Below are 13,801 nucleotides of genomic sequence, written 5' to 3'. Positions count from 1 at the left end.
AATTTACCAATGTTCTCCTTTATAGTTGGCATATTTTATTTAAGAAGTCTTTGCATATTCCAACCAAGATCATGAAGATGTTCTTCTGTGTTTTCTTCTAAAATCTTTTTTGTTTTACCTTTCACTTTTAAATCAGAAATCTTACTGAATTTATTTTTGTTAATAGGATTTAAGGTAGAAGTTTTCTCTTATGGATTTCCGGTTGTCCCAGCATTATTTATTGAGAAAAACCATCCTTCTCTTAACGATACCAGTTTTCCACCTTTGTCATGTAAAAGGTGATCATATATGTGTGAATTTGTTTCTGGACTCTATTCTGTTTCACTGATCAGTTTGTTTTTCCTTGTACCAGTACCACACCATTTTAATTGTATCTTTATAATGGATCTTATCAATAACAGAATACAAGGATAGCTTTAGCTTGCTAATTGAGTTAATTGAGCAAAGTGGAGAGTGGTACATGATGAATGCATAGAGATAGGTAGGAGTGGGAGAAATCTGTTATTCTAAAGTCAGTAGAAAGCCACAAGAGGATTATATGAATGAGGTCATTTATTCTGTTTTTAAAAGATAACCCGGATCCAGCAAGGATACAGAAGGCTTGGAACAACCCTATCAACCAACTTAAACTAAATGTCATCTATAGAACACTTCGCCCAACAACAGCAAAATGTACATTCTTCTTAGGTGTACATGAAATATTCTCCAGAATAGACCATAGAACTAATATCAATACAATTAAAAGGATTAAAACCATACAAAGTATTTTTACTACCACAGTAGAATTTAATTAGAAGTCAACAGCAGAAGAAAATTTGGGAAATCCACAAATATTTGGAAATTAAACCAAAAAAGATTTTAATAACTTGTAGGTCAAAGAAGAAATCACAAGGAAGATCGGAAAATATTTTGCACTGAATGAAAATCAGAACACATCAGGATGTATGGGATGAAGCCAAAGCATTGCTTAGAGGAATATTTTTGGCTGTAAACACCTATATTGGGAAGGAAAACAAAGATCTCAAGTCAATAACCTAAGATTCCACTTAAATAATGAGGGGGTGGGAGAACTAAACGCAAAGTAAGAAGGATGGAAATAAAGATTAGAGGGGAAAATAAATGAAATAGAAAACAGAGAAACAATAGAGAATATCAGTGAAATAAATCCTTTATAAACATCAACAAAATTGACACACTTGACCAAGAAAAAATAGACAAGTTACCAAAATGAGGAATGAAAGGAATTTACTATCAAATTTACAATATATAAATGGATTATAAGGGAATAATATGAACAATTTTATGTCAACAAATCAGACAAATGAAATGGACCAATTCCTACAAACACAAAAGGACCCCAAATACTGAAACACTCAAGAAGAATTAGAGAATCTGAATAGTAAAGAAATTGAATTAATACTTAAAAATCTTCCACAAAGAAAAACTCAGGCCCAGATGACTTCACTGGTGATTTCTATCAAATATATAAAGAAGAAATAATGCCAGTCCTTCACAAACTCTTACAGAACACAAAGGAGGGACTACCCTGGTGGTCCAGTGGTTAAAACTCTGAGCTCACAATGCAGGGGGCCTGGGTTCGATACCTGGTCAGGGAACTAGATCCCACATGCTGCAACGAAGATCTGGTGCAGCCAAATAAATATTTTTTATAAAAAGAACACAGAGGAGGAGGGAATACTTCCCAGCTCATTCTTTGAGGCCAGTATTTCCCTGATACCACCCAAAGCCAGGAAAAGACATCACAAGAAAAGAAAACTACAGACCAATATCTCTTATGAATATAGAGATTAAAATCCTCAACAAAATACTAGTAGACAGAATCTAGCAGCATATAAAAAGGATTATACACCATGATTAAGTAGGATTTATTCCAGTAATGCAAGGAAGGTTTAATATCTGAAAATCAATATAACACTATTAATAGAATAAAGGAGAAAACAGCGTGAACATTTCGATAAAGTATTTTAAATCCAACATCCCTTCATGATAAAACTCTCAACAAACTTGGGATAGAAGGGAAACTTCACTGTGATCAAAAAGGCATCTACAAAAACCTACAGCTAACATTATGCTTGTTGAAAGAATATTGAGAATAAGGCACTGATGTTCACTCTTGCTACTTAGGTTCTAGCCAGTGTAATCATGCAAGAAAAAGAAATAAAAGGCGTTCAGATTAGAAAAGAATAAGTGAAACTGTCTTACTTGCAGATAACTATATATAGAAAATTCTAAAAACTCCATCAAAAAACTATGAGTTCAGCGAAGTTACATAATACATGATCAATGTACAAAAAAGTTATATTTCTGTGTGCTAGTACTGAACAATTCAAAAATGATCTTAAGAAAAAAAATAATAAAATGCCTAGGAATAAATCTAACAAGTATAGGTTTTGTACACTTAAAACTATAAAATATTGCTGAGGGAAATTAAAGATCTAAGTAGGGCTTCCCTGGTGGTGCAGTGGTTGAGAGTCCGCCTGCTGATGCAGGGGACACGGGTTCGTGCCCTGGTCTGGGAAGATCCCACATGCCACGGAGCGGCTGGGCCCGTGAGCCATGGCCGCTGAGCCTGCACGTCCGGAGCCTGTGCTCCGCAACGGGAGAGGCCACAACAGTGAGAGGCCCGCGTACCGAAAAAAACAAACAAACAAACAAAAACAAATAGTACACATGGAGCTGGGATTTGAACTCAATGACGTGAATTTTGAATCGTTCTCTTACCTCTCATGACTGTGCTTTTCTATCTGTAAAAGGAAGTTCTTGCCACTTTTAGACATATTCTATGAATTTACTTGATCAACATTTTAGCTTTATTGGTATTGGGGCAATTTTCAATGTGTCCAACACTCTTGGGTTGGATATCATCAAAGAATCAGGAGAAAGGGAGCAGGAGAAAAGTTTCAGCGCTCTTCAGCAAGGGCTGCAAGGGGTCCTGCTTAAAGTCTGTATGACATCACAGTCTTGTTCAACAAACTCCAGACTGCTAGAACCTGTAGAAAATTGAAAAGGATTAAATAGGGACAGATAAAATGAAGACTTTTAACAGATTTTAAGCTCATGGGATTTGTTATCTCAGATATAGTATAGCTTCTACTGACATAAAACTTTCTTAAAAAAATTAAATTAGGTACATTTATTAATATCCTAATGGAAACAAGGGACACTCACTGTTCTGAAGGGTATTCTTAATCTTTTGTGGGTCCTCCTGCCCTCTTCCCTCCTTATTTTCAGAGTTCTGAGGAACATGGTCGAAGTCTGACCTGAGACATTAGGGGATGTGAAAAAAGATGTGCTTTCTCTGCACAAGGGTATATAGGTATTTAGGGGCTCTTAACATACTATCAAAAATTTTAATTGTAATACAGACTACACTTATGTGGATAAAGAAACATGTATGTAGGGCTTCCCTGGTGGCGCAGTGGTTAAGAATCCACCTGCCAACGCAGAGGACAGGGGTTCGAGCCCTGGTCCGGAAAGATCCCACATTCCGCGGAGCAACTAAGCCCGCGAGCCACGGCTACCGAGCCTGCGCTCTAGAGCCAGCAAGCTGCAACTACTCCGCGCGCCCGGAGCCCGTGCTCCGCAACAAGAGAAGCCACCACAATGAGAAGCCCACGCACTGCAAAGAAGAGTAGCCCCCACTCGCTGCAACTAGAGAAAGCCCACGTGCAGCAACAAAGACCCAACACAGCCAAAAATACATAAAAATAAAATTTTTAAAAAAAGAAACATATATGTAGATTTGCAAAGAGGAGTTAACTGGATTCTTTTTTCAGCAATGCTTCGCAAATAATAGATCTTAAATATACAACACATGTTGGCAAAATAAATAACAGTTGTTTGCTGCTTCTTCAATGATCATATTGTAATGTCAATGGGAGGTTGTCACCCTGAGTGTGAGAATTTCTAGCTACAAACTGTTGCATGTGTAGCAAATAGGGATCTGCACAAAATAGATTTTAAAAATCACTAAATATACGTAAAGGAGTAGCCAACTAAATATTCCATGTATAATTTCTTCTCCTTTATTTTAAAGGGAATATTTATGGAACCCACATATCTGTTTATTTTATTGGCCGCAGTGCACAGCTTGCAGGATCTTACTTCCCAGACCGGGGATCGAACCTAGGCCCTGGCAGGGAAAGCCCTGAGCGCTAACCACTAGACAGCCAGGGAATTCTCTCAAAACCACATATCTTGAATCTGTATTTTTTGGTACTATTCTCATTTTTCTTAAAATTCACTAGAGGTCATTCATGAAATATAAATTAAATTATATCATTATAGGTAATTTCAAATATGTAAAAGTATAATTCACAATAAGTTGTTTGTCAAACAGTATATTTTAGCTTTGTAAATATGACCATGGTTGGTATACTACATATCAATCTTCATTTGAAGTTTGCAAAGATAGCCCAACTGTTAAAAATCTATTAATGTGATATACCACCTTAAGAAATTAAAGGAGGAAAAACTGATCATCTGATAGATGCTGAAAAAGCATTAAATAAAATTCAACATTGATTAGTGATTAAAAATTACTGTTAAGAAACTAGGCAGAAAAAGAACATTATTAACTTGATGAAAGGTAATTTTCAAAAAGTAAACTTATTGGTGAAATTTTTAAAAGCATTTCTATTAAAGTGAAGAAAAGCGTAAGGAATCCCTCAATCTTTGCTTCTTTTTGCCTTTGTCCTGGAGGTTCTGCCAGAGAAATAAGAGGAGAAAAAGGGTATCATCATTCATTTGGTGAGAGGGAAGGACCAAAGAAGGATTTCTAGAGAATGGAGAACCAGAAGACACACTGTGGGTTTCACCTTCAAGCTGTGTCACAGGCTTTCTGGACACCTGCCCACAGCTGCCTTCCCTTTAACTCTGTGCTTTCTCTTCTGCTTCTTAAGCCCCTGTCCCTCCCCACACCTAATATCCAACCCATCACCCAGCCAGCAGTCCTGCTTGTGGCTTGCTTCTCCTTTCAGCAGCTTAGGGAAAACTCCGAGGGCCAAGAACTGCCTCATCCCGAGACGCCGTCCCTCACTGTGGATCCTGAGCATTTCAGCTCCATGCACCTGCAGACCTGGCCTCTTTCTCTCTTCCATCTCAGCAAGGACTTAGGATCAGAATTTGCTTCCTCTTTAAGCTTTATCTTTAGCTATTAAAAACATATGAACTTGCAATTTATGCTTCCTTTACCCTACTTGGGATGTTGCTTTTCGATATCTGGCATCTTTCCTGTGGATGATGGTAGGATGAAGTTCTCCAGTGATGTTATCTGCCTCTCAGACTCATCTGTGGAATGAGTTTAAGTGTTTTTCATCACTCTCTGGCTTGGGTCTCAATAATAGCACTGTCCTGAAGTATTGTTTTGGTCTTGGTTTCCCCCATAGTCCAAAAACATGGTGAACACACACACTCTTGACTTAGTCCACAAAATGCATATTGGGGCTTGGGACGTCTTTTCATTTACTTCTGTGTTTGGACAGATACACAAGGATTGATTATATCTTCTACAAACTTCACAATTTTCCTCTGACCTTTATTTATTCCTACATAGGAACCAAATGGATTAAATTTTTACTTCCTCCTTTGAAATTTATTCTCCTAAAGCTTGAGGAGTTTTAACCAGGAAAATACTTTAAGGCCAGTGGGATACTGAGTTAGCAAAGAAGACTAACGGAGAAGGTTTCTTTATTATTGGAAACTCAACACTGGTTATTTGACGTTTATAATGTGCATCCTGCCTGCTTCCAGAAAGATCTGAGATGGCATACAAGAAAGCAGGCAGGCAGAAGGGAAAGCAGGCGAGCAGGGATTCTGTGTGGCAGTCTGGGACAGGCAAATTCAGCTACAGCAACTTAATGGCACCTTTGGCTTACAAAGGCCCTGTAGTTTATACACTGAGTACTTGTCCTAGTACTTTGGAAAGGCCACCCCAGTGATAGGCTAGCTAGATATCTATAGAAGAACAACTTCTTCCTCAGCCCAGAGTTCTCATATGTGTATTGCTGCATGTGCTTTGTATCTTGTCCTTCTTTTTAGTAAATATTTTGTCTCTCTAGGTATAGAAGTTGTACCTACAGCAAGGCTGTGCACAAGGAACTGAGCTATTACAACACAAGTCAGTGAGATTCTCCTCGTGTGCTTTAGGGAAGGAAAGGACAGTTGGAGCATTAGTATTGTTGGTATGTCACGTTACTCTGTCCCTTGACAGTATTTCCCCATGGCTCCTAAAATCAGGGACCAATAATTCTACTGGTACCTGTTGCAGAAGGTCATCTTTTTGAATGCGTCCCTGAGCTCTGGGCTCCGGAAAGCATATATGAAGGGGTCAATGACGGCGTTACACATGATCAACACACCGTTCACCTGGAAGAGGGACATGTAGCAGGCACAGTAGGGGTCAGCTGGGCAGAATGTCATCAAGAGGACATGAAGGACAAAGGGCGCCCAACAGAAAATGAAGACCCCGAGCAGAACAGTCAGTGTGACAGCCCCTCTCATGTTGGCTCTGGGAAGCGTGGAGGTCCTCCTGGCGTGGGAGCGGGCCAGCAGGAACATGTGCAGGTAGAGGCACAGGATGAAGGCCAGCATCAGCGGGAACAACGCTGTGAAGGCGATCACTGTGGGGACATGATGGGAAAAGGTCACGATGGTGATGCCGCTGCCCATGCAGCACGTCCAGATGACCATCAGGACGACAAGGGCACGGCGCGGGGTCACGATGCGGTGGTACCTCAGAGCGTGGAAGATTGTGATGTAGCGGTCAGCGGCGATCACAGACAGGCTGCAAATTGAGCCAAGGAGGGAGAGGATGAACAGGGAGTCCACCACGTCGTCTGCTGTGGTTTCAAAACTGCCTTGAGGCTCGAGGTAACCCATGTTTCTGAACATGATCAGGATGTTTTCCAAGATCTTGTACAGGCTGCCCAGCATATCGGAAATAGCCAAGCTGCAGATGAAAAAGTACATGGGTGACTGAAGATTCTTATTCTTGATCACAGTCAGAAGGACCATCAGATTCTCCAAAACCCCAACAATGGATATCGTGAAAAATATCTCTTCTGGCAAAACCACAGGAGGACAGTCTGAATTATTTCTTGCTGTACTGTTGATGCTTTCATACAGGTTGATAATGTGTTTCATCTCTCCTGCACGTGGTTAAGACAGGGATGTTACTGGGACTTGACAGAAAATTTGATTGATTCTTCAGAATCTTTTCTTCTCTGTAGTTCTTGCTGAAGACCTGAGGTGAAAACCACACAGTCACCTAAAAAAGTGTATGTAGGAATATCAGTTGTAAAATAGATCACAAAATAAAAACAAGCCATGTTAGCTTTGAGGAAGCTCTATTGCCTCTGCAAAATATAATGGTGGAATATTTAAATAAAACAATTTACTGGACCCTCATCTTTTTAAAAATCTTTCCTAAATATATTTTTATTTTTAATTGAAGTATAGTTGATTTACAATGTTTTGTTAGTTTCAGATGTACAGCAAAATGATTCAGTTATATATATGTGTGTATATATATATTATTTTTCATACTCTTTTGTTTATTTTCTATATAGTAACGTATACCTGTTAATCCCAAACTCCTTTTATTCCTCCCCACTTTCCCCCTTGGTCACCGTAAGTTTCTTTTCTATGTCTGTGAGCCTGTTTCTGTTTTGTAAGTTCATTTATATCATGTTTTTAGATTCCACATATAAATGATATCATATTTGTCTTCCTCTGTCTGACTTCACTTTGTATGATAATCTCTAGTTCCATCCACATTGCCGCAAATGACATTATTTCATTCTTTTTTATGGCTGAGTAATATTCCATTGTATATATATACCACATCTTTTTTATCCATTCATCTGTTGATGGACACTTAGATTGCTTCCATGTCTTGGCTATTATAAATAGTGCTGCTATGAATATTGGGGTGCATGTATCTTTTTGAATGAGAGCTTTCATCTTTTCCAGATATATGTGCAGGAGTGGGACTGCTGGATCATATGGCAACTCTATTTTTAGTTTTTTAAGGAACCTCCATACTGTTCTCCATAGTGGCTGCACCAATTCCCACCAACAGTGTAGGAGGGCTCCCTTTCCTCCACACCCTCTCCAGCATTTATTATTTGTAGACTTTTTAATGATGGCCATTCTGACTGGTGTGAGGTGACACCTCATTGTACTTTGGTTTGCATTTCTCTAATAATTAGTGACGATGAACACTTTTTCATGTGCGTGTCAGCCATCTGTATGTCTCCTTCGGAGAAATATCTATTTAGGCCTCTGCCTATTTTTTTGATTCAGTTGTTTGGGTTTTTTTTTTTGCTATTTAGTTGTATGAACTGTTCGGTTTTTTTTTTTTTGGCTGCGTTAGGTCTTCGTTGCTGCACATGGGCTTTCTCTAGTTGTGGCGAGCGGGGGCTACTCTTCGCTGTGGTGCGCAGGCTTCTCATTGCAGTGGCTTCTCTTGTTACAGAGCACGGGCTCTAGGGCGCGAGGGCTTCAGTAGTTGTGGTGCACGGGCTTAGGTGCTCCGCGGCATGTGGGATCTTCCCAGACCAGGGCTTAAACCTGTGTCTCCTTCATTGGCAGGTGGATTCTTAACCACTGCGCCACCAGGGAAACCCTGTTCGTATGTTTTTGAAATTAAGCCCTTGTTGGTCATATTGTTTGCAAGTATTTTCTCCCATTCTCTAGGTTGTCTTTTCATTTCGTTTATGGTTTCCTTTGCTGTGCAAAAGCTTGTAAGTTTAATTAGGTCCCATTTGTTTATTTTTGCTTTTATTTCTTTTGCCTTAGGAGACTGATCTAAGAAAGCATTGCTACAATTTATGTCAGACAATGTTTTGCCTATGTTCTCTTCTAGGAGTTTTATGGTGTCATGTCTTATATTTAAGTCTTTAAGCCTTTTTTGAGTTTATTTTAGTGTATGGTGTGAAGGTGTGTTCTAACTTCATTGATTTACATGCATCTGTCCAGCTTTTCCAACACCACTTGCTAAATAGACTGTCTTTTCTCCACTGTTTTCTCCTTTGTCAAAGATTAATTGACTGTAGGTGTGTGAGTTTATTTCTAGGCTCTCTATTCTGTTCCATGGATTCATATATCTGTTTTTGTGCCAATACCACATTTTTTATTACTGTAGCTTTATAGCATTGTCTGAAGTCTGGGAGTATTATGCTGTAAGCTTTGTTCTTTTTCCTCAGGATTGCTTTGGCAATTCTGGGTCTTTTGGGGTTCCATATAAATTTTAGGAATATTTCTCTAGTTCAGTGAAAAATGTCATGGGTAATTTGATAGGGATTGCATTAAATCTGTAGATTGCTTTGGGTAGTATGACCATTTTAACAATACTAATTCTTCCAATTCAGGAGCATGGGATATCTTTCTATTTCTTTGAGTCATCTTTAGTTTCCTTTATCAATGTTTTATAGTTCTCAGCTTGTAAGTCTTTCACCTCCTTGGTCAGGTTTAGTCCTAGGTATTTTATTTTATTTTATTTTATTTTGGACACATATTTAAAAGGGATTTTTTAAAAGTTTCTCTTTCTGATATTTCATTGTTAGTGTAAAGAAATGCAACAGATTTCTGTTTGTTAATCTTGTATCCTGCTACCTTTCTGAATTCACTTATCAGTTCTAATAGTTTTTGTGTGGAGTATTTAGGTTTTCTTTACAGAGTGTCCTGTCATCTGCATATAATGACAATTTTACCTCTTCCCTTCCAATTTGGATATTTTTAATTTCTTTTTCTTGTCTAATTGTTGTGGCTAGGATTTCCAATACTATGTTGAATAGGAGTGCTGAGAGAGAGCATCTTTGTCTTGTTCCATAATTTGGTGGGAAGGCTTTCAGCTTTTCACCATTGAGTATTATGTTGGCTGTGGGTTTGTCATAAATAGCTTTTATTATGTTGAGGTATGTACCCTCTGCACCCACTTTGGCAAGAGTTTTTCTCATGAATGGATGATGAATTTTATCAAATGCCTTTTCTGCATCTATTGAGATGATCATGTGGTTTTTGTCTTTTGTTGACATGGTGTATCACATTAATTGATTTGTGTGTGTTGAGCCATCCTTGTGACCCTTGGGATGAATCCAGCTTGATTGTGGTGTATGATCCTTTTTATGTGTTGTTGGATTCAGTTTGCTAATATTTTGTTGAAGATTTTTGTGTCTGTATTCATCAAAGATATTGGCTTGTAATTTTCTTTTTTGGTAGTCTCTTTGTCTGGTTTTGGTATCAGGGTGATGGTGGCTTCATAGAATGACTTTGGGAGGGTGCCCTCCTCTTCAGTCTTTTGGAAGAGTTTGACAAGGATCAGTATAAGTTCTTCTTTGTTTGTTTGGTAGGCTTCCCCAGTGAAGCCATCTGGTTCTGGAGTTTTGTTTACATGGAGGTTTCTTTTTTTGCGTTATGCGGGCCTCTCACTGTTGTGGCCTCCCCCACTGCGGAGCACAGGCTCCGGACACGCAGGCTCAGCGGCCATGGCTCACAGGCCCAGCCGCTCCACGGCATGTGGGATCTTCCCAGACCGGGGCACAAACCTGTGTCCCCTGCATCAGCAGGCGGACTCTCAACCACTGTGCCACCAGGGAAGCCCTACAGGGAGTTTGTTTTTTTTTAATTACAGATTTTATTTCACTTCTAGTTATTGGTCTGTTCAAATTATCTATTTCTTGATTCAGTTTTGGTGGACTGTATGTTTCTAGAAACTTGTCCATTTCTTCTAGGTTGTCCAATTTGTTGGCATATAACTCTTCACAGTATTCTTTTTTGTTTTTTTGTATTTCTGCCATATTTTTTGTTATTTCTCCTCTTTCATTTGTTATCTTGTTTATTTGGGTCCACTATTTTCTTCTTGGTGAGCCTGGCCAGAGGCTTGTCAATTTTGTTTATCTTTTCAAAAAACCACCTCTTGGTTTTATTGATCTTTTCTGTTGTTTTGATCTCTTATTTATTTCCTCTCCAATATTTATTATTTCATTTCTTCTGCTGACTTTGGGTTTTGTTTGTTCTTCTTTTTCTAATTCTTTTAGGTGGTCATTTAAGTTGTTTATTTTAGATTTTTATTGTTTTTTGAGGAAGGCCTGTATTGCTATGAGCTTCCCTCTTAGGATGGCTTTTGCTGCATCCCATAGATTTGGTATGGTTGTGTTTCCATTATCATTTGTCTCAAGGTATTTCTTTATTTCCTCTTTGATTTCATCATTGACCCATTGGTTTTTTGGTAGCACGTTGTTTAGTCTCCATGTAATTTTTTTTCCTCATTTCTCTTTCTGTGGTTGATTTCTTGTTTCATGCTGGTGTGGTCAGAAAAGATGCTTGAAACAATTTCTAGCCTCTTAAATTTGTTGAGGCTTTTTTGTGTCCTAGTATCCTAGAGAATGTTCCATGTGGACTTGAAAAGAATGTGTATTATTGTTGTTTTATGTTTTTGTTTTTGTTTTTTGGATGTAGTGTCCTGAAGATGTCAATTAAGTCTAACTGTTCTATTGTATCCTTTAGGATCTCTGTTGCCTTACTGATTTTCTGACTGGAAGATCTGTCCATTGATGTCAGTGGGGTGTTAAAGTCTCCTACTATTATTGTATTCCCATCAGTTCCTCCCTTTGTCTGTTAGTATTTTATGCATTTAAGTGCTTCTATATTGAGTGCATATATGTTAATGAGTGTAATATCCTCTTCTTGTATTGATCCTTTTATTATTATATAGTTGGACCCTCATCTTAACTGCTCTGTGAAAACATATTTAGTGGAATTTTGAGCCTAGAGATAAAGATTATCCTGTGCTTCTCCCCTTTCGCTCCTTATCTTTCTCCTGAATCCAATTGCATGTAAAGTGGGTTAGAACAAGTAAAGAAGTAAATATTCAGAACAGGAAAGCACACGGTCACCCTTCCTCAACTTGGAGGTGGTGGTGGGTTCCATGAATTGACAGGATGTTTAGGTCCTTTCTTTCCACTGCTTGCCTTTCTGGGTCACTGCCTGACCCTACAGCTTATGGAAAAGGCAAAGATGTTGATGTACTATTCCCATAGTTGATGGTGCAATATGTGTTTTCACTTCTGTTTCAAAGGGAGAACTCACAGATTTCATTTCCATATTTTAGGGTAAAAATATATTTGATTTGGTAATACTGTTTATAAATTTGTTTTCTAATTTGGTGGAGACATAGACTGCTATGGATGCTCAAATACTATTAAGAAACTACCCCAGGGCTTCCCTGGTGGCACAGTGGTTAAGAATCCACCTGCAGACAAATCCTCATGGCGGCGGTGGCGCCTGTTTGGGTGCGGCGCTGGAGTGACTGAGCTGCTAGCTTGGCGGCCGAGCGTCGAGCTCCAGCCCGGTCTCCGCGTGCCCCCCGGGCTCCGCACCCCTGATGTTGCGCGGGCACTGAGCCCGCCCGGCCTGGACAATGGTGAAGTATTTCCTGGGCCAGAGCGTGCTCCGGAGTTCCTGGGACCAAGTGTTCGCTGCCTTCTGGCAGCGGTACCCGAATCCCTATAGCAAACATGTCTTGACGGAAGACATAGTGCACCGGGAGGTGACCCCTGACCAGAAGCTCCTGTCCCGGCGACTCCTGACCAAGACGAACAGGATGCCCCGCTGGGCTGAGCGACTATTTCCTGCCAATGTTGCTCACTCAGTGTACATCCTGGAGGATTCTATTGTGGACCCACAGAACCAGACCATGACCACCTTCACCTGGAACATCAACCATGCCCGGCTGATGGTGGTAGAGGAACGATGTGTTTACCGTGTGAACTCTGATAACAGCGGCTGGACCGAAATCTGCCGGGAAGCCTGGGTCTCCTCTAGCTTGTTCAGCGTCTCCAGAGCTGTCCAGGAATTTGGTCTCGCCCAGTTCAAAAGCAACGTGACCAAGACTATGAAGGGTTTTGAATACATCTTGGCCAAGCTGCAAGGTGAGACCCCTCCCAAAACCCTTGTTGAAACAGCCAAGGAAGCCAAGGAGAAGGCCAAGGAAACGGCACTGGCAGCTACAGAGAAGGCCAAGGACCTTGCCAGCAAGGCAGCCACCAAGAAGCAGCAGCAGCAGCAGCAGCAGTTTGTGTAGCCAGCCCAGGCCCTGGGGCCGCAGCACAGCAGACCACTTGCTCCAGTCCCTGTGCTCTTTCCTCCTTGTACTTCATTATTAAAAGTCAGCTTCCAGCCCTGTCTACTGTCTGGGTGGTGGGCTGGGGGTGGGTGTGTTGTTTGGCCTCTCCAGCACACCAGGCTGTTACCCATGTCTGAGCTGGGCCTGCTTATTCCTGCATCAGGTGGCTGAAGATAGAGGTACAGTGACTTGCGCAGGGTCACCTCCAGGTGAAGTGGTCATAAACGCTAGACTGTAAGCTCCATGAGGGCAGGGACCTTTGGTTTATTTTCTGATGTGTCCCAAGTACCTGAAACAAAATCTTGCATATAACAGGCACTCAATAAATACTTGTTGAATTCAAAAAAAAAAAAAAAAAAGAATTCACCTGCCAATGCAGGGGACACGGGTTTGAGCCCTGGTCCAGGCAGATCCCACATGCCACGGAGGAACTAAGCCTGTGCACCACAACTACTGAAGCCCGTGTGCCATGCTCCGCAATAAGAGAAGCCACTGCAATGAGAAGCCCGCACACCGCAAGGAAGACCCAACGCAGCCAAAAATAAATCTAAATAAAATAAATTAAAAAAAAAAAGAAACTACCCCAGTTTAACGTTCAATATAAGAGGTAAAGTTAAATTATTCTTCATAATAGGAGAATGTAATGGGTGTTTT

The 13,801-nt window shown here is 40.1% G+C and overlaps 1 protein-coding gene and 1 pseudogene across 2 annotated transcripts; one reads left to right on the top strand and one right to left on the bottom strand.

The window, feature by feature from the left end:
• Positions 1–4,093: 4,093 nt before the first annotated feature.
• Positions 4,094–7,417, bottom strand: MC2R (melanocortin 2 receptor). Its single transcript, XM_027088570.1, has one exon. It carries the CDS (start codon positions 7,162–7,164, stop codon positions 6,271–6,273), a length of 894 nt encoding a protein of 297 aa, XP_026944371.1. The 5' UTR covers positions 7,165–7,417; the 3' UTR covers positions 4,094–6,270.
• Positions 7,418–12,282: 4,865 nt separating this feature from the next.
• LOC113610424 (PRELI domain-containing protein 1, mitochondrial pseudogene) lies at positions 12,283–13,490 on the top strand (annotated as a pseudogene). The gene has a single exon (XR_003429080.1). The product of XR_003429080.1 is annotated as a PRELI domain-containing protein 1, mitochondrial pseudogene (transcript).
• Positions 13,491–13,801: the final 311 nt, after the last annotated feature.

This window comes from Aethalodelphis obliquidens, unplaced genomic scaffold, assembly GCF_003676395.1.
Source record: "Aethalodelphis obliquidens isolate GAN/ISIS:26980383/991018 unplaced genomic scaffold, ASM367639v1 scaffold63, whole genome shotgun sequence".
NCBI lineage: Eukaryota > Metazoa > Chordata > Mammalia > Artiodactyla > Delphinidae > Aethalodelphis > Aethalodelphis obliquidens.
The sequence above is the reverse complement of the archived record's forward strand: the minus strand, read 5'-3'. Positions and strand labels throughout refer to the sequence as shown.

Bases quoted from the DNA above. Each gene is read 5' to 3' on its own strand.
- MC2R (XM_027088570.1), bottom strand. From the start codon at position 7,164: ATGAAACACATTATCAACCTGTATGAAAGCATCAACAGTACAGCAAGA.